The 20,151-nt window shown below is 34.5% G+C and overlaps 1 protein-coding gene across 4 annotated transcripts in view; it reads left to right on the forward strand.

Annotated features, from left to right (window-relative positions):
* Window positions 1-19,445, forward strand: part of LOC105295943 (cytoplasmic polyadenylation element-binding protein 2) — a 54,687-nt gene extending 35,242 nt beyond the window's left edge. For all 4 annotated transcript variants that reach the window (XM_023533986.1, XM_023534001.1, XM_023533996.1 and 1 more), the window contains 6 exons: window positions 3,628-3,798; window positions 4,945-5,034; window positions 9,388-9,506; window positions 9,786-9,900; window positions 12,495-12,676; window positions 15,445-19,445. In XM_023533986.1, the coding sequence (XP_023389754.1) occupies window positions 3,628-3,798; window positions 4,945-5,034; window positions 9,388-9,506; window positions 9,786-9,900; window positions 12,495-12,676; window positions 15,445-15,672 (905 nt within the window). In that variant the 3' untranslated portion in view covers window positions 15,673-19,445. The remainder of the gene's footprint in view (window positions 1-3,627; window positions 3,799-4,944; window positions 5,035-9,387; window positions 9,507-9,785; window positions 9,901-12,494; window positions 12,677-15,444) is intronic.
* The last annotated feature ends 706 nt before the right edge of the window (window positions 19,446-20,151 follow it).

The following is a 20,151-nucleotide window of genomic DNA, read 5'->3' on the forward strand; positions in this document are numbered from 1 at the left end:
AGATTCTGTGTTGATTGATGTTCCCTTTTTCATACATAGTATTGATCATTTGAATTTTCCTTCTTGACGAGTATTACTTAGAAATATATCAATTTTATAAGTTTTCAAAGCACTAACTTTTGGCTTTATTAATTTTCTTTCATGTTAGTACCTGTTGTTTATGTCATTGATTTTTGTTTTTTGTTTCTTTTATCCTACTCTTTGTATTTAATTTGCTGTTCTTCTGTCTTCTTTATGGCAGAAATTAGGATAATTTATTGTAAGCATTTCTTGTTTTCTAATATGCATTTAAAACTATAAATTTTCCTCTAAGTATGGAAATGTTCCTCTAAGTATGTAGCTTTCGCTGCATCCCAGAGGTTTTATATTGTTTTTATTATCATTCAGTTTCATTCTTTTGGGGTATAAGAACCTGAAAATATAATCTAGTTTCAGAGCAAAAAAAAAGGAAAAAGGTAGTTTCGGTTGAAAACTATTGTAAATATTTTAGTCTAAATCAGTTTATAATCAAATTCTACTCTCAGCACATATAATTTTACCTTTATTGCCAGTCATTTTTATGCAATAAATTTCCATGTGTATAATTCATAGAAAGTATGTTTAAGATATACCATACAGGAAGGACATACTTATTTAGTGGTTCCTCTTTAATAATCATATTAATTTGAGTTATAGGAAAGTATAATTGGCAAGGTAAAAAGTCATTTATTGTAGTTAGTGATATACAATAATTGTCAATGTAATTATAAGTATACTTCCAATATTATAGTTAACATAAAAGTTTGTTATTTTTTATAGTCACCTCTCTATCTGACATTGCTTATATAGTGATTTCCTTGGTCACTGTATTCATGAACCATAAATATTTATGATCTATATTTTTTCTCATGAAAAAATCTGTTAGACTTTTTCCTTGTATCTATGAGACTGCTAAATTTGTATGCATGTTAGGACACTTTAAAGTACAGTGATTTCCAGAGTATTGGAATGTCTGAAATAAATGTAAAATTTGGATCCGTCATTTTTTAATCAAACATTAGTATGTATATTGTTTCTCTGCTTCATCCTATTCCTTTTTAGAGATATTTACTTAAAGTCCAACCTTAGAAAGTTGAACCATTTATTTACAATTAGTATTATTTTTAATGGATCTTGATGAGGTTTATTTTGTTAAGTAAAATAGTTTAATTTTGAATAGCTTTCTTTCCATTAATCACAAAAAATGTTGACTTTTGTCTTTCATTAGTCCCTATTTCTGATAGCAAAAGTATTGATAAAGTTAAATTGGTATTTATGAAGTTACTTGATAAACATGGGTATCTTTAAGGACAACTAATGGAAATTGAATTTGAATCTAGAATAATTCTTATTTCTATACTCAATATGATCTTTCTCCTTATTTTTGTATCTCATAAACTTCAAATTCTCATTTGCAGCATCTAGCCTAGCTATAGTTCACAGACATGTGTAGGCTCGCTCTTTCTCATCCCAACTCGAGATCTATGCAGGCCATCAAATTTTAGATTGTCCTCATTTATATCATTTGCTTCATTATGTGCCATATTTTTCAAGGTGATAACATTACATTGTATATTAAATACTTATTATATATATTAAGGCACACGCCATAGATTATATGATTATCTCTTCATCCAAAATAACAATCCTTCACTCCATCACAAAGGGAAAACAACTTGTCTACATTCTTATTTTCTCTTTCTCTAATAAACTTGTAAAAAATCATCTTCTTTTGATGTCTGCTTTAAAAAGCTCTACATGCAGTGTGACTCCACACAAGTTTATTAAAACTGCTACTTTCAAAGATGATTCTTGTCCTCAAACACAGTTGTCATTTTTCAGAATCTATCTTAACATCTCACATTCTTCATTCTTTTTTTTTTTTTTTTTTATTACATTATTTTTCATTGGCACTCTGTCACAATAATATTTTGGCTTCCCTCTTTTCTTACCACTCCTTTCTCTCTCTCATTTAATGTTCCATTTCTTCTTTGTAAGTTTCCCAAGGAATTATCTTCATCATTTTCCTGGGGTGTTATTGTCAGTGATACTACAATGAACCTTAAACTCTCACCTCTGTGCAGTTAATTCTCTTTATTTCCTTGGAAATATGACTTATTTCGTTTCTCCCTTCTGTTTTGCAACCTTCACACATTTACTTCTGAACATCCTATCAGCATATGAATCTTTACATATCTAAATATATTTCCCTTTCTTGTACCAGTTTCTGGTTTTTACTGTCCTTATATTTAGTTGATGATTCTTACCATTCATGTTCTAAAAACTTTTGGTGCCTTTTCATTTTTTTCTCTGTTTCCCATCTGCTTTTTACTGCTACAGTTACCTGTGCCATCTCTTCTTCCTGGATTTTTTGAGGAACTTCTAACCTGCTCATTTCTACCTGTCTTAACCATATTTGCTAAGATAGGTCTTCCTAAAGCTCAAGAAAAGTTATCGTATTGCTTGAACACCTATATCCAGTTGTTTATTTTCATCACCTGCTAAATAAAATGTCTCCTTTAGTTTGACATTCAGTGCTAAGTACTCTAGCCTTAAAGAGTTTTTCTAGCTTTTATTCTCCTCGTTTCCAACATGGTTCAGCCAACCTTGACTAGTCTATTTCTTAAATTTATTTTTTCCTACTTCCTCTTATGTTTTTTTCTTCCACTTGAAAAATTTACTCAAAAGCATGTCCTTACAAATATCTCTCCTTATAAATATCCTACCCTTTCTAAACCCTCAGCAAGCACTGCTATCTTTCCATTTTACCACAAATGCTATTCAATTTCACTTGGGGATTTAAGAAATTACTCGTTTATTAGTCAGACTACTCCCTTCCTCCAGCATACTTCCTCTGAAACACTTTGAAGCTTTCTTATAGACATGAGCTATAGTTACATATGTAGATATTATCTTCTCCAAATATACATTCCTTGAGGGCAGGGGACTATATTTATTAGGTCATCTTATTTATTTTTTGATCCCCACGTAGTCAAACCTCAGGATGACTGCAGAGGATTGTGCAGGAAGTGCCCATACAGGGGTACACTCCTGGAGGGTGAGCTCAAATGGGGACTGAAGTCCTGGAAGGAATGTTTTTTTTCTGTTTTGCACATGTGCAGAAGCCCTGTCTGCCCGTTTATATCATTGGCACATGTGTAATAAATTAATGCAAGACTTTGTATGCCAGTATCGCTGGTTGCCTTTGTCCTTACTGTAGTCTGCAAGTGGGTTTTTTATGTACTCTTATCGATTTAGTCTGTGCCATTTCCTTTCTGCCACCAATTTCTAAAAGGTTTCTCCTGTTACACCTCCACCTAACCATCCCCATACATCAGATTTTTGCTGCTTTCCATAAGCACTAGTGACCTAGTGTTTGCTTGTGGTATAATTGTGGTCATATGACTGTGTTTTTTCTAAGTCATTGCTCAGACTGCTGCTCCCTCGAATCCAAGTAATTAAAACCTTAAACTATCAATTTCTCTTTGTTTTTTATGCCTATGTCACCTTCATTTTTTAAGCCTTTGAATTTTTCATCGCTATTTTTATGCTTAACTTTATCATTTTCTAAGATCTGAGATTCAAGTTATATTTGTTTTTATATTTTAGGTCGTTCTTCCCTCTTTCCAATAGATGATGGCTTGCTGGATGATGGTCATAATGATCAAGTTGGTGTTTTAAACTCACCCACATGTTACTCAGCTCATCAAAACGGAGAGCGAATTGAACGCTTCTCTCGAAAAGTTTTTGTTGGTGGTCTTCCTCCAGATATTGATGAAGGTAAGGCAATGATTGGGGCTTTAAAAAAATCCCGAAATATAGGAACGGGGGTATGGGAATTTTTTACCACTAGAGCTTTTCAGTTATAATAGATGTCTATCTCTGTTTAAATATTTTGTCGCCTGTTGAAATGTGGAGGTAATTGAACAAATAACTTTTTTTGAAGTTTTTTTCTTTACATTATTTCTTATAATGCATATTGTTACTGTGAGCATTTTTTATAAATAAGATTTTCATACCCTATGTCATATTGCACTTATATTTTTAAATATAGAACATACTCGAATATATATTTACATGAAACTTAAAATTTTTGTATGAGTACAATATGCTCACACACACACACACACACACACACACACACATACAATGAAATAAAAGTAACCAACCATGAAACTCTGCCTCCAGTGCTTGGTAGTCAGAAGTTTAATGTCTTTAAGAATAACTGCTCTTAGAAATCGGTAAGAAAGAGGCTATAACACTATCTAATGTTTGCGGGGTTGTGGAAATCTGCTACTTTTGTTCACAACTAGTAGAGAAGATGTTGGTACATTTTGGGAAATTTTTAAGTTGCAGTTCAGATATCGACAAACATATTCTATGCATTAATCAGTATAATAGGGTTTCCATGTGATGGAACATATCACATATCATGAGATGTGAAACTACCCAGCATGCATGTGTCAAACCCTAGTATATTTTAGGAGTATTATAAATTTTCACATCTTGTTTCAGTACACCTTTTTTTCCCTATAAGATTTTACTTATCAAGCAGCAATGAATCTCTTAATTTAATTTAATATAATGTTGGCATGTTTTTCAAGCCTGTGATATTTATAATTTGGTGAACCATAAATCCGTAGTATCCACATAACGTTTTATAAAATCTCAAAGGTCACACTGAATTAATTACTCTGGCCAATGTGCTACTTAAAAATGAATTTATTTTGATTAAAATAACTATTAAGTTTTGTGAATTATTTTAGTAGGGATACTGAACATTTTTTAAGTGTTTACATTCTAGTTTATCTTAGGATATTTGGTCCTTTTAAACATTAAATCTTTAAAGTAACTTATAAAATATGGGATTTTTTAGAATGAATCATTAAAACTAATTTCTAATGCATATTATTGTACTTTCTTAAGATGAAATAACTGCTAGCTTCAGAAGATTTGGGCCTTTGGTAGTAGATTGGCCTCATAAAGCAGAAAGCAAGTCCTATTTTCCACCAAAAGGTAACGATTTTTATTGTTAATATTTGCTAGGGAATCAGTTTTATGAGAGCAAAAGAGACAATATCAGTTACTTTGTGTTTTCTTTTAAAATTGGATATGACTACATCTTTCTATAAAGACAAGTAGAGTAATTTGCAGAAGCTGGTCACATGTATCGAGTGAGGGAGCCAGTCAGGAATCAAGAGACTTGCTGTGCTTTCTCTACAATGATTTGATGATGATTTCCAAGACTCAAATGTTTCAGTATTTTTTTTTCTTTTTTGTCTAAAGCATCATTCTAAATAACTTGAGTACAGACCTATAAAAAACTTTCAGTGAAATCAAGACTGTATGAAGTGAGGCTAAAATATAAACCTATGAATGAATAGTTTAAATATTGCAAGATTTACTTAAGTGGTCCAAATAATAGCAGATCACAACAGAGCATAATATACTCTGCTGGTGAATTTTGATAGAGGAGAAAGTGCCTGGTCGACAAACCCCCAATTATATGGAGATATAAGATATTAAGAAGATACACAGATGTGCTAGTCACTTATGGCTAGGATACTGCTGTGGCTGGTCACCAAAGTACAAGAATCATGAATCATGCTAACTTCCATTTCAACAAAGCAAGAGAGGAAGGACCCTGGCATGGTGAGCAGGGCAGACGAGGGGAAAGAGTTGCATATTGTTCCAGTCAGTCAGATTTCTAATGGCGGATTCTCTGAAGGGAATAAAGGGGGAGATTGAAAGACTAAGACTTTTCTTTGAGTATGATTGAAATATAATTTTAGAAAAGAAAAAAACACACTATTATTCTTAAGGCTGAGTGAATTTTCAAGCCTGGAAAAGACTCCAAAAGATTTATTAAATGGTTTGATTTTGGCTCTGGGAAAGGAAACATGCTAGAATTATTGGCACACAAAAACTAGCTAAGAGTTTCTGGCAATGAATTATATGGGCCATTTCCACTTATTGTCATTGAGAATTATATAACCTACATTGCTAGTTCATACAATTTTTTATATGTAATAATGCAGTAATAATGCAGTAATAATGCAGTAATATTTTATACCTTTAGATCTTATACTTATGGGATTAAGAATATCTTTTGAGCAGGGATTTTGGATCCCAGACCTCTATGAGAATCTGACAAAAGCCATAGACTTCTCTTCATATACATTGAATTTTCACATGATTTAGGAGTTTACTAGAATTGGAGATCCCAAATCCTTGGGTTAGAGAGAAAATTAGCTCCATATGAATATAGACGTTTGTTCATTTAGTTTTAATCTGTTGTCCACAGTTTTACTATCTTGTCCTTTTATAAAGTTTATTTTATTGAGTGCACAATAAAAATGGATGTTAGTTTCTAATGTTCCTGCATAAGTTTCCGTCATTTCTTGCCTGGACTACTCCAGTCATGTGACTATTCTGTCCACATCTGTGGCTCTCTCCAGTTTTTCTCCCCTAGTACAGCTAGAGTAATCTCTCTAACCCATCTGATGGTGCTCCTCTGTGCTCCTCTGCTTAGCATTCTTCGTCGGTTTCTTTTATCGTTAGGGTAGAGGTAAAATGCATTCGCCCCACTGGCCTCCCATCTCTCTAGTTTCCTCTTTGCGCTATTGCTTTGTGTTCTCTGCTGGTTCTACGAACTGACCTTGCTCTCCTCTGCCTCAGAGCTATCATGTGGTGTTCTCTTGGCCTGAAGGCTCTTCCCATGTCTCTGCATCTATATATATCCCTTACTTATCTCAGCTTAAATATCAGTGCTCACAGGAGACTTTCAGGACCTACCTAGTGTGGTCAAATCAAGATGTAGACTATCCTAGCACTATACTCTTTCATAGCACTCATCATAGTTGCAATATTAAACTTTTACAACTTTAAAAATATACGATTATTTTATTAATATCAGATTCTTCCAATAGTCTTTAAGACCATCTTTACTTATCTTTGTATTCTCAGTTATCGTGGATTAATAATTGCCTGATGCATGATATAAATAACTATAAATAGTATAGGATAGAGAAATTACTTTGACCTAAAGTGGTTAAGGGAAAGCTGCACTGGGCAGTTTTGAACTAAATCTAAAAGATATTGTTAAATTTAGACAGATAAAAAGTCATTGAACAGAGTTCCAGGCAGGAATTGAAATATAACTTTAAAAAGGAATTAGAATTGGTTAGTGTGGAGACAGATACACATTTTTTTGCATGAGCTTCTTGTTCATTTAAGGGGATGGTGGACTATAATAAGCGTAGGAAGTTGGGTTGGCACAAATTTAGTAAAACAGAATGCTTGTTGGCTTTGTGGCTATTGTTGCCATTGTGGTTTTCATGGTGGTTGTTAGCTTATTTTCTCAAACCGAAAAAATAAAAAGCAAAAAAACAAAAATATTAACATGACAAGTCATAGGTTTTTAGCTAATTGTAGCCATTGCCAAAGACCAGTGTTCCCAAATCATGTTCTTTCAAGCATTTTCGTCATTGCTGTAATTCATCATTTTTCATGGTTTGGAAAACACTGGTTTAGAGGCATCCAGTTGGTGAAGCTACGTTGTAATTTAGGCAGTGATTTAGCCTTCAAATTTTGAGCCACACATATGTATGTTTCCTTTGCAATGAATGAATTTCACCTTATGCGAGTATTGGCTTGCTCTAATAAATTCTAAAGAACTATTAGATGGTTTATTTTTGGTAAGAGTGTTTTAATATTTAATAGCTTGCCTTAGCTATATTATAATATACCTGCCACGTTTCTTAGTCTTCGCGATACAAATATTTCTTTGCTAATAATCACAAAAATAATTAAGCAATATTAAAAATACTGAATTCAAAGTATTTTAAAGTTAAATAATATTAAAATAATTATATAAAAATTAAACATCACAAAACCTAAGCAACATTAAAAATATTAAATTTAAAATACTATTTTAGTAAATTAGTCTTATATTTTCTCAATTATTACGAAACAATTATAGCTCTCAAATGCTTAGCTTTGTGTCAAAATTAAAGCCTTCATTTAAAACCAGTCTTCTCTTTTAGAAAAATTTTTCAAGCATATTTAAATTGTTTCTAGCAATTAAAAAGGCTCTAAAATGTGTTTCTCAATCTTACATAATTATTCCTTTGGAAGTCTCTATTTGTGTAAATTGGTTTAATGTCTTATTTATGCAATCAAGTAATGTATTTTATTAAAATGGAGTACTTTTGTGTCACATCCAACCTTTGTGGCAATAAAAACCATGATTGGCAATAAGCCATGTTTTTTGAGTTTTGCATTAAGCGTGATCTCACACTTCCCATTGTTAAAGGGGACAGATGTACACAGGCTGCTTGACGGCTTCTTCGTATGAGGACTAGATTACCATGCTCCATGTTTGTTTGCACAGAAATCTTTTCAAGGAAAGGGGTGTTTTTAGGTCATTTATAGTTACCAGCTGCTGGAAATAATCATCACATAATAGTAAACTTGGAATGTGAATTGCGATGCCTTCTTTTTATAATGAAGTCTGTTCTGCCGGCTGGGTGCATGATTGATTAAAGACTGACGATTGGTTGTCACAAGGAAAGGAGGAAGGGCTCATTTCCCAATGGTACAGGAATTTAAGCAAGAGCCTAGATCTACAAGACCAGATAGTCGCCAGACTGGAAAAATTGTTCACCCAAGTTGAGACTTGATTTAAAAGTTCTGGCCCATTCCAAAGGCACCCATTTCATTCTGAGCTCCCTAGGATAGTTTTCTTAGTATCATTTGGAAGTTGCCAGGTTGACTGTGGAATTTTCCCTCTACTTAATGGAAATTTCTGGGCCTTTCCAGGTATGCTGTAGTCCAAAAGTGAGCTCTAGCTCTTCTTACCCTGAGGGCATTTATAGGAAGCTTCAGCTCCCAAAGTGATCAGCTGATTAACCCTTCGAAATTTTTTAAGAAGGCACTGTCACTGCTACAAATAGCGTGGGAGACCGGGGCCGACCTGCGTTTAAAATTACTCGGCCAATTATTTGCTTATGTAACTGACTTCAAGCAAATAATTAACCACTTGGTACCTCAGTTTTTATAAAATGGGAATAATGTTTCATAGACTTGTGAGAATCAAATAAAATAGTTAATGTGAAGCTTTTAGCACAGTACTGGATAGTAAATGCTGTGTATAAACTAGCTCGTTAATTTACTGAGTATATGTTTTTGTGTGTATCTCATAGGATATTCTGTTCTCCTGTAGGAAATGTTAATGATTCTAGTCCTATCTGATAGTTTTGTTTTTTTTCTTTTTCAAAAGCTTATATTTTCTAAACAGTAATGGAATTTCGAGTAGAATCACTTACCTTGACACTTGACGTATTGCCTCATTTTTCATGGTTATTACAGGCTATGCATTCCTTCTCTTTCAAGAAGAGAGCTCAGTTCAGGCACTAATTGATGCTTGTATTGAAGAAGATGGAAAACTCTATCTGTGTGTTTCCAGCCCTACCATCAAAGACAAACCAGTAAGTAATACTACCAACTCTAAGCTACAACTGCAAGTTTTCCAAAACTGTTATGAAATTATTGTTACTGGGGGAAAAAAATTAAACCACCATGTTAAAAATTCAGTTTTTTAAAATTTTGGATAATTTATAGTCTCTAGATAAATAATAAGAATAATTTGTTTCCAAATCCAACTATTCAGAATTTTAAATAATGAGAGGACCACTGCTCGCTGGCACAATACAGCAGAAGCTGTGTAGGGAATAAGACCCAATAAAGTAATGTTCTTGTTTTCATAGGTTCAGATCCGTCCTTGGAATTTAAGTGATAGTGATTTCGTGATGGATGGTTCTCAGCCTCTGGATCCTCGAAAAACAATTTTTGTTGGAGGTGTTCCTAGGCCATTAAGAGCTGGTAAGTAGAATGGTAACAAATTGTGTTTAAAAAAATTTAAGTATGAATTAATTCAGGAAACATTGGTAGCTGTTGTGTACGTGGCAGTACTGGGCAGGCACGGGACAGACCCTCATGCTCTGCTCCAGGAGTTGCTAACTGCAGGATTCTGAGACGAATTCTGAAGATCGTTCTTGAAGCCGTCAGGTAACTGGAGAATTGGACACTCATCTATTGATATTAATAGCTCACTCCAAACAGACTGTGTAAGGAGAATCTAGTCGAATACTTCTGACTTCTTAAGTGTTACTCTCTGAGATATGAGAATTTTTTGGTGTATTTATTTTATGTGGGTTGATTCTGGTATTTGAAGGAGAAATATGGGATTTTTTTTTTTAATAGCACTTTAGATAAGTGAGTGATAAACTTCTGTTCATCAGTAACCAGGAACCAGAGATATACTGGAAGATGTCATAGAGGAACATAATTATAGATGTAAATACCCACTATACAGGCAAGTTTTATGATACCCTATACCCTGTGAAGCGTATTGGTGCCTGCCATCACTGAGAACATCCTCTCCAGTATGGGAGATGCAGGTTCACACTATTCACATAAGTAAATACTTACAGAACATAACTGCTACAAAGAAAAACTGTAGGGAGTGGAAGAGCATCTGACAAGGGAATGCACTATAGTCTGACATTTGGAAGATACTCGTATTCGAGCTGACATTAAAGATTGAACAGAAGGAGTAGTTTTGGGGTGGTAGGAAGGGTTGCGAGGGTTTTCAAATAAAGGGAAAAGCATGTTCAAAAGTCTTCAGTGGGAGGAAGCAGAATGTGTTTGAGGGACAGGAAGAAGACCAGAGTGGCCGACTAGGAGTATAGGGAGTGAGGGGAGAGACACAGGAAGACACTGAAAAAATAAACAGGAGTCAGGTCATACAGGTCTAGTAGGCTGATTTGGTATCTATCCTCAGAAACGGGAAACCGATGAAGAGTTTTTGATCGAAGGACAGACATGATTACATTAGTATTCTTGAAAGATCAATCTAGCTCACGACTCCTGGAGGGGAGAGCTAGTTGGAGCGTGGATATTCGTAGACCAATTTAGTTGCTTAATATTCCAGTCCAGGAGACAGATAACTTGGGTTAGTGGCAGTGGTGTTCTGAGAAAGCCACGTGCAGGCCTCCCAAAGAGACATTTCAGCTGAGTCACTGGTATCTGATGCAGGTGTCTCGCTGCCCTTCCAAAGTTTTCTTTGCGCTACTTCTCTTTTACAAAACATTTACATTAGTACCTGTTTTAGTTAACTGAAAGAAACCCAAAGAGGATTTTCGCTCTTAAATTTTGCTAACCTTTACAAAAGGTTTCATAGGAACCCTCTACTTTCAGACAGCGGGAGAAACCTATGTGTGTGTGATTTTTTTTTTTTTAAGAGACTCATACTTGCTCTTTTGCAAATAGATTTGGGTGGGGATGAGAGATGGGAATCAGAAGCAAAGAAATAAGGCTATTGCCATGATGCAGATGAAAAGTAATGATAGTTTGGAACAGGATGTTAGTGATGGAGATGAGGTGATTTGATTCTAGATATGTCTTGAAAATCAGGTTCAAAGGATTGAATGTGCAGTGGGGGAAGAGAAAATAGGGAGGATGAAGCCAGGGGTCCCCACTTGGCAACTTCATCCTTTCCGTTGCTTATTAACTGAATCAGCAAAAATTCACCGGGCAGGTGTAATGGGATGCTGGAAGATCAGGAAGGCCTCCCTGAACACACTGCGTGTTAACATGTCTGGGAAATAGCGATGAGTCCAGTAGGCAGTTGCATAGATGAGTCTTTCTTGATTCGGGGGGTGAGGAGGGAAGCCCAGACTCAAGAAATTTAGGAGCTGAAAACAGATGGTATTTAAAGCTATGACACAGCATGATGTCACCAAAGCCACAAGTGTAGAGAGAAGCCCAAGGACTGGAACCTAAGGTACTCGGACATTGAAAAGTCAAGGAGTTGAGGAGGACTAGCAAGGAAGACTAGGAAGGAATTACAGTCAGGCAGAAGGAGAATCCTGCAGTAATGTATCCTGGAAGCCAGGTGGATAAAAGATTTCAAGGAGGAGGAGGAGATTAACTATGTTCAGTACTGCTGACAGGTAGATCGGCCATTATACTTGGCAGTTGGGAGGGTCACCTTGACCTGAGCAATTGAAGTGGAGTTATGGGGTAAAAGTCTGGTTATGAAGGGTTGAACAAAGTATGGGAAGAGAGGGATTGAGGAATATAGGAGAAATTTTTGTTATTGGTTTTGCTATAAACAGAACAGAAATGAAGCAGTCACTGAGAGAAACAGTTAAGAGATTTTTTTTTTTTTTAAGATGGGACAAATTACAGCATACTTGGAAAGGATCCAGGATAGAGAGAAAAAGTGATGGTACAGAAAGTTAGGAGACTTGCCAATCTGATTCTTCTGTAGTGAGAGCAAGTGAGATCTAGTGTACAGGTGAGAGGGTAGGATTTAGAAAAGAGCATGAAACTCTTTATCTTATTGACTTAATTTTTTTTAAAGTTGTTCTGTGTTCTCTCATGTTTGATGTGAACTTCTCTTCCTTTTGAAGTGGAACTCGCTATGATCATGGACCGGCTGTATGGTGGGGTTTGTTACGCAGGAATTGATACAGATCCTGAGCTAAAATACCCAAAAGGTGCTGGTCGAGTTGCTTTCTCCAATCAACAGAGCTACATTGCTGCCATTAGTGCTCGATTCGTCCAGCTCCAGCATGGTGATATTGATAAACGTGTAAGTGGCAATTGGGAAATCACTTATCTCCTGTAGTAAGTTCTGATCAAAGCTCACTACCCTATGAATTATTAAATAATTCAAACACCGAATAACTCTTAAAGGTATATGTTATATCAAAATACCTCTGAAATGTAAAATTCTTGAATGTGCTTTAAACTTTAGGTATAATATTGAAAATATAAATGTCATTTTAAGGCATGTCAGAAATTTTATCCGCCAATAAGGCTTAATATCCTTCTATAACCATGAGGGCAGAGCTTGTTTGGAGAGTCTGGACACTCTGGAGCCAGACTGCCTGGGGTCCCCTTTCCACCATTTGCTCAGTCTGGGCAAATTAACTCCCTTTGTGCCTCTTTTTTCTCATTTATAAAATGGAAAACAATAATAAATATCTCCCTTACAGTTATTCCGAGGATTAAATAAATTCACATATGCAGAAGCACTTAGAACAGAGCTTGCTACTAAGTGCATTTACATTTTATTTACTTTTTATTTGTTGTAAAATCTAAAATAAAAATATATTGTGTATATTTCCCTGAATATACACAATAAGTATACAAAATAATTGTCCTAAACTTTAAAACACTCTTTAATAGCATTGCTTAGGTCATCACAATGAGAACTTTTAGGAAGTCCTGTGAATGCTAACTGAAAGCCACCCCACTGAATAATTTTTAGTACTGATTATGATATAAAATAGAGGAAAGGAATGAACAAAACTCAGTTATTTTACAAATTACTTTATACTAAAATCTGTGATTCGTTCTATACAAACTTAAACAGTATGCTAAAATAATCATGTCTACATTTATAGTACAGATGAGATGTACTAACAATACAAGGTAAATTAACTTTTTTATATCCAAATTAGTAGATATAGCTTAAGTGGCTTCTTATTTCTCTAGTGTAACAGTGTCTTGAAGCTTCTTCTCTGAGGCCGTATGTACAATAAAAGACTATTTTGGGGTCAGGGGAGCTGGTTAACTAATGCTGTTTGACCAGACCATGGACTCTATAAGTGTCACCAATTTCATTGTCAAATCATCCCATTTTGAAAAGTACAGCATAGGTTCAGTTCATACATGCAGAGTGGCTTTTTTGTTTACATTGTTACTTAGAATATTGAGAAAAAAAGTAAGAGAAGGGGCTGTAGTTTTACTCAGACATGCACATGAAATTTTTTGAAATGGTTTGAACCTTAGAGTTTCTCTAATCCAGTGGCTTTCAGTTGTGGCTGCACATTAAATTCACCTGGAAACTTCAGACAACCTTGCCCAGTGAGTCCCACCCAGATTCTGCTGTGATTGGTCTGGGATGCGACCAAGGGCCCTGGGTGATTCTAATCGGCCATGGCCATGCTGTAACCCACTAATCAAGTGTAAGCCCTGTTTTTGCAGAGAAGTGATACAGTCATAAGGAAATTATTTACGTTGTATATAACTGTAGTTGTTAATATGCTGAAGCAGAGGGAAAAGATTGTTTCAGTGTCGTACCTCATACCACTTTGTTTCCAAAATAATAGTGAAGGACCAATTATTTGGGGCAGACCATTCTTAAAGAGCAACTTCAATGCAGAGCAAGTAAATTGAGAAACGAATGCCTTCTTAAAAAGGCATTGAAATATCTGAGAAAAATTTATTTTTTAAGATGCGTGCTACTAAGATATGGAAAATAAGAATAGGTGAAGAATTAATGAAACTTTTTACACATACAAGGTTTAATTGTTAGTGATTATAATTAATTAGAAATAGATTTCGATTATACTCTACAATCACAAATCAGCGTCAGTGTGCTATCTGTTTTCTTTCTTTGATGTCTATGATTTTGAGTCAAGTAGATTAGCTTCATAAAATACCTAGAATTTAAAAAATGCAAATAATTGAAATCCTTGCATTTGTGAAATTCTATTCAGTAGTTTTACAGGAAGTGACTCCTGAGTACCTACCTGCACCTAGCATTTTATGAGTTATTATGAAGTAAACAGCACAGAAACCATCTTCAGGTTGCTTAAAACCCATGGCAAGAAATAACTGTGAGAAAGAAACCCAGAAAGCATATGTAAATGTACTACACTTCAGGTCTTCACAGTGGGATTTTGACTTAATAGTTTACAAATTCACAGAAGTCTAGACATGTCTGTCCTCAGGAACATTATCTGCACTTCTGGTGCTGTACCAGAGATTGACAAGCAGCTTATGACCGTCACCTGCAGTAGAGAAGAGCTTCCATAATCAGTGGCTATTAGGGTTATGCCCCATCTTACAGGTGGTATTGCAATGAGGAAAAAGGATGTAAAACCCATTTGTCTCCATGACTACTTGATACCCTTTTACTTTTTTACTCGGTTACTCCTTCCAATGAAAATATTAACATACGAGGCTTTTCAGATTGTTACTTTAAGAAAAGCAAAGATGGGATGTTTTACAAATCAATTAGATTTTTACAGTTTTTAAAAGTTAAATTTTAAAAGTATTATACTGGAAAATATAATATATACCATAAAGTTTATAGTCCTCTGAAGAGTACAATACCAAAACTACCATAGTTACCACACTAAGTGCTCATTTAATCACATGATCAATTATAGACATGAAACATGAAAAGATCATTAGTGCGAGAGCAAAACGATTTTATTTTTTTAACCCACTATGGTAAAGCGGTTGCCCTGGGAAACCGCCTGCTTTCCCGACGTTTAGTGCTTCTCCTGTTCTCTAGAACACTGTGATCTCTGAAGCCAACTGAATGAGACACTTTCTCTTTTCCAGGTGGAGGTGAAGCCATATGTGCTAGATGACCAGATGTGTGATGAGTGCCAGGGCGCGCGCTGTGGTGGAAAATTTGCCCCCTTTTTTTGTGCCAACGTCACTTGCCTGCAGTATTACTGTGAGTTCTGTTGGGCAAACATCCACTCGCGTGCAGGACGTGAGTTCCATAAGCCATTGGTAAAGGAAGGTGCCGATCGCCCACGTCAGATCCACTTCCGCTGGAACTAGGAATAGCGAAGCGGCCTCCGGTGAACACGGAAAGGAAGGGTGCATGTGGCTTACTGTGTCTGAGGACACTGACGTGCAGAAGAGATGAGTGCTTTCTTCTGCTTTCACCCCGGCTATCAACACATGCATCTCTATCAGCAGCCAAAACACTACAAGCCTCTTGTTTTTCACCAAAACCCTACATCTCAGGCTTACTAATTTTTGTGATATTTTCATGTTAAAATAAAATGTTTTTTTGTATTTTCTCCAAGTTATTTTTATATGTAAAGTTAAAATTAGATATGAGAATGTTTTGCGTAGGGGCAAACAGTCTGCTGCTATATAGTGGGTGAAGCGTGCACTTATTTCTAAACGTGGGTTTTTAACTTCAAGATCTGCCCCAGTAATTTACCAAAGGTAGCAAAATAATAGTGAAGATGGAATATGTCTGCTACAAATGCTTATTTTTATTGTTGCTATTTTCAGTGTATACATAAACTAAAATTAGGGTTGATTTTTTTTGCTCTCCATTTTGACTTGCAAGAAATAATACCTCAAGATAATCTGATTTATTAGCTATTTTTAAACATTTTTAATTACAAGCTGTATTAGCTTTGCTGCTATATAGGTGTTATGTGTAAATGCCACCTATTAATACGGGATTGAAAAGGTTAGAGACACACTGCATTGCAGATGAAATGCAGGCAGCACAATATGGCCTAAACTGCCATAGTTTTAGAATGTGAAAAAAATGCATGTTTACTTACCTGTATACACCATATGCATGCACTAGAATTATTAACTAACAAGAGGTGAGGTATTGCAAATGTTCAAAAAAAGCTCTCTTGAATCTAGGTAGCATGAACAAATTATAAAATTTGTTTAAAAAAGCAAACTTGCATGCATTATTGTGACTTCAAGTTTAAAAAATGTCCTACATGTGTACAATATGCAAATTAGTTTTAGATTAGAGCGTGCAGCCATTTTGTGATCTGGTCAGTAGTGGAATTCGATTTTATGCAGACTGGATGTAATATTTGTAATCCCTGTGCAATTCTGTGATGTGCGGTTCTAACTCCTGTGATGTAGTATAGATAAAAGATTGAATAAAAGAAAAATCCTAGAATTTTAAAGAAAGTTGATTTTAGCCCCTTTGATAGTTCATGGTTAAGACATCCTTTATAAACCAAAGATGGCCAGCACACTGCTAACCAGTCACCAAATGTCAGACCTACAAGAAGCCCATATTTAAACAAACAAACTTTATAGAAGAATGCAAAACTTTAGTAAACCTAAGTAAAGTCAAAATGGAGATGGGGAAATATACAGATGGCTAGTTGCATAAAATTCAATTTTACCTTAAAGACAATGGTGAAATCTGGCTTGAACTTGCTTACGTGTTTGACTTACGTATATTGGGGTCTTCTGTCTTAACTGGGGTCACTGTTGCATGGAACATTGTTGTTCTTAACGGTTAAGAATTACTTTTTTTTTAAATTTTGATGAAGGAATTTTGGTAATGACTTTGCTTGCAGTTTTGGGGAAATGACATGGAAACATGCAATAGTTAATGAATTTCTCTTGGTACCGAACACTATTAGAATATCGTTAGTGATATTTTTTCTCTTTAGAGCATTTTTAATGCAACTAGTCCCTATATTTTAATGTAAGAGTTACTCTGCAATCTAAGCAAAGCACCCAACAATGGTAAATGTTTTTTTAAAAAAATGCAGAACTAAGATTCTTGACTCTAAAGAGAGAAAATTACAAGGGTGTTGTCTCCGAGCAGCCCCTTGGGACAATCCTTCACGTGAGCAAAGTGTTGATCTTAACATTGGTTGTCTCTGGTGTGCTTTTTGTACTGTAAAAATATGTGGTTCATGTCTAACTCTGCTGTTTTATTGTGGTTGTGGTTCAAGTTTTTAATGTTTAAAGTTGATGCTGTTTTCAGAAGAGCTTTTTACTAATTTATTTGTCGATGTTCCCTATTTGTTACTTAACCATGATCCTCCAGATTTTTGGAGTATTCTTTTCTAACCTTAACCCTGCCAACCTTGATCCATTTGACATTTGTTATGCACTATTTTTATATCTCTATGAGAGATTTTTCCAACAGTCAGCTATTTTATGGCACACTTTTTTTGACTGATGACATCTCCTTTGCTATACCTCAATTTTTGGAATTTAGAAAAGAAATCAGTAGTTTTGCAATGTTAATTATTTAGATATTTAATTTCGCAGATTTTTAAACTTTATTTTCATAATTTCTGCTTAATGTTTAAAATTGAAGAACCTTTTCATGTATTAAATAATGAACACTAAAATAAATTATATGATGAAAATAATTGGAGATGTTGAAAATCTCTTTCCCTTCTTAAACAGATAAATATCGGGAATGAAGGGAAATGTAATAAAACACCCTTTTAGCCACGGGTAAACATGACAGAAATGTATGGTTTGTTTTACCTTCATTTCTGTTAGAATTAAAGCTTGTTAGTCTAATATTTCGTTCCTTCCCCACCTGTCCCCTACCTCTTTTTTTTTTTTTTTTTTTTTTTTTTGCCTTTTATGTACTACATTCTTATTTTCTAACTGTTAAACACTGTATTGGAGTTTTTTTTTTTTTTAATTTACAGATCATATTTATTTTACTATTTTTGTAGAAAATTATTAATTTTGATTGTATTTTTGTATTTTCAAAGCTTCTTCACTTGTGTTCTCTAAATGTTCTTATTGCTGCCCAAAAGTATGACTGTGGAGGAAAAAAAAAATACTTTAAAAATCCACACTTTTTGTTAAGAAGGAAACATTTAGCATTTATATATTTGTGTATGGAAAACACTTGATATTTTATCCCTGTTGCATCTGGCTGCACAGAGCCTCTCCTCAAAGATGCTACAAAACTTGAATATAACACATTTTGGAAGGCTGACTAACCTCGATTCTGTGTTGTGATGTGCAATACTGTTTCTAATGTTTGTATAAAAAAAATAACAGTGTAAACCTTTTTAATGCAAATTTATTTTTTTCATTGCATATTTTGCAGATTTTATCCACAGTGTCATTTTTTACTGTCAGAAAAGATACCCCTTTTGTCATTGCAACTATTTTTTAAATCCAGAAATCTTTGTACTGATGTAAATGATTGTAGTTATTTTGGATAGTGTTTTGCTAACAAAAGGAGAGACTTTTTTCATGCATATTTCTATTTTGTTTTTTTGGGTTTTATTTTATTTTAATAGTAGTAAAATACTTGGAATAATTTTTCATATTGTCATTAATATTATTTTGTATTTTTATGTGGAAATATATAATTTTATGACACTAATTGCTAAAGTTTATTTTATGTTGAATTATTTTTGGAGCTGAAATCTTTGTAATATTAAAGCAACTAGTTTCTAATTCCCAGTTTCTGTATAGAATCGCACAAGTGGTTTATGGAGTGTTTGGATTGTAATTATAAATGGTTCTTTGATATGCAAATTAATATTTTCAGTTGATTTTATTTTATATTCCTAATGGGGTGTTAAAGCTGTTTTTTATTTTTTTCTAAATAAAAAGAGAACCCATGCTTTTATGGACACTAGGTAAACGCCTTCAGCTTGAATTTTTTGGTTAAAATATTTTAGTTTATTTTATTGTTATCTTCCAGGTGTCTAAATCTCCAGTCTGTCTGTTGTACTGGTAATTTAACTCTGTAATGGAATAGTTTGCTGCCAACTATTTATATTAAGTAATTTTTAAATATTTGTAATATTGTTGACTGACTAATAAACTATTAAGTTATTGGCATAGTTGTGGAATCTTATTCATCAGTTCAAACCTATCGAAATGTCCATCAACACCAGTAAAATCTTATAAAGAGACTTTAGCAACGTGGATATATTATGAAGGGCAGGTCAACTCTCTACTTTTAGCGTAGGTATTGGGAGGGAATTGTGGAGACCATCTAGTCCAGTATTTCAGCCCAAAAGACCCTTTCTTTCAGTTCTCCCCACGCTCACCCTCAGCCCCCACATGCTTGCTATAGAAATTTTGGTGTAACAAGTCATTATAGATAATGTTCCCGTATCTCAATCGATGCTACGTTAAAAAAAAAAAAAAAAATGAAAAACCGTTGACCATTTGCTAAACGCGCAATTTCCGTAATACTTCCTCAGATCCCTTCTAGTTGAAAACCACTTCTAATGTTTCTACTTGTTCTCTGCTCAATCTATGAGTTCTTCAGTGACCACATCATCAGAGAGAAAGAAGAGGTACAGCATAAGCAACCTGGGATCCAGCATCCCCATCTCGACTGTAACTAGAACAGCTCTACTTCTAACTTTAACAAAGTTAAAAATTGGTGTGCAAGCATGGAGTGGCAGAAGGAAGATTCCATTGCTTTTTAAGAAAATATTAAAGAATTACTGATCATTACCAAGTTTTTTGTTTTACCTATGAGGACGTAGGTATCCTAGAGAGGGTAAAACTTAATATTTCCTTATATTCTACAAGACA

The sequence above is a fragment of the Pteropus vampyrus genome, unplaced genomic scaffold (genome assembly GCF_000151845.1).
Source record: "Pteropus vampyrus isolate Shadow unplaced genomic scaffold, Pvam_2.0 Scaffold5, whole genome shotgun sequence".
In the NCBI taxonomy this organism is placed as follows: domain Eukaryota; kingdom Metazoa; phylum Chordata; class Mammalia; order Chiroptera; family Pteropodidae; genus Pteropus; species Pteropus vampyrus.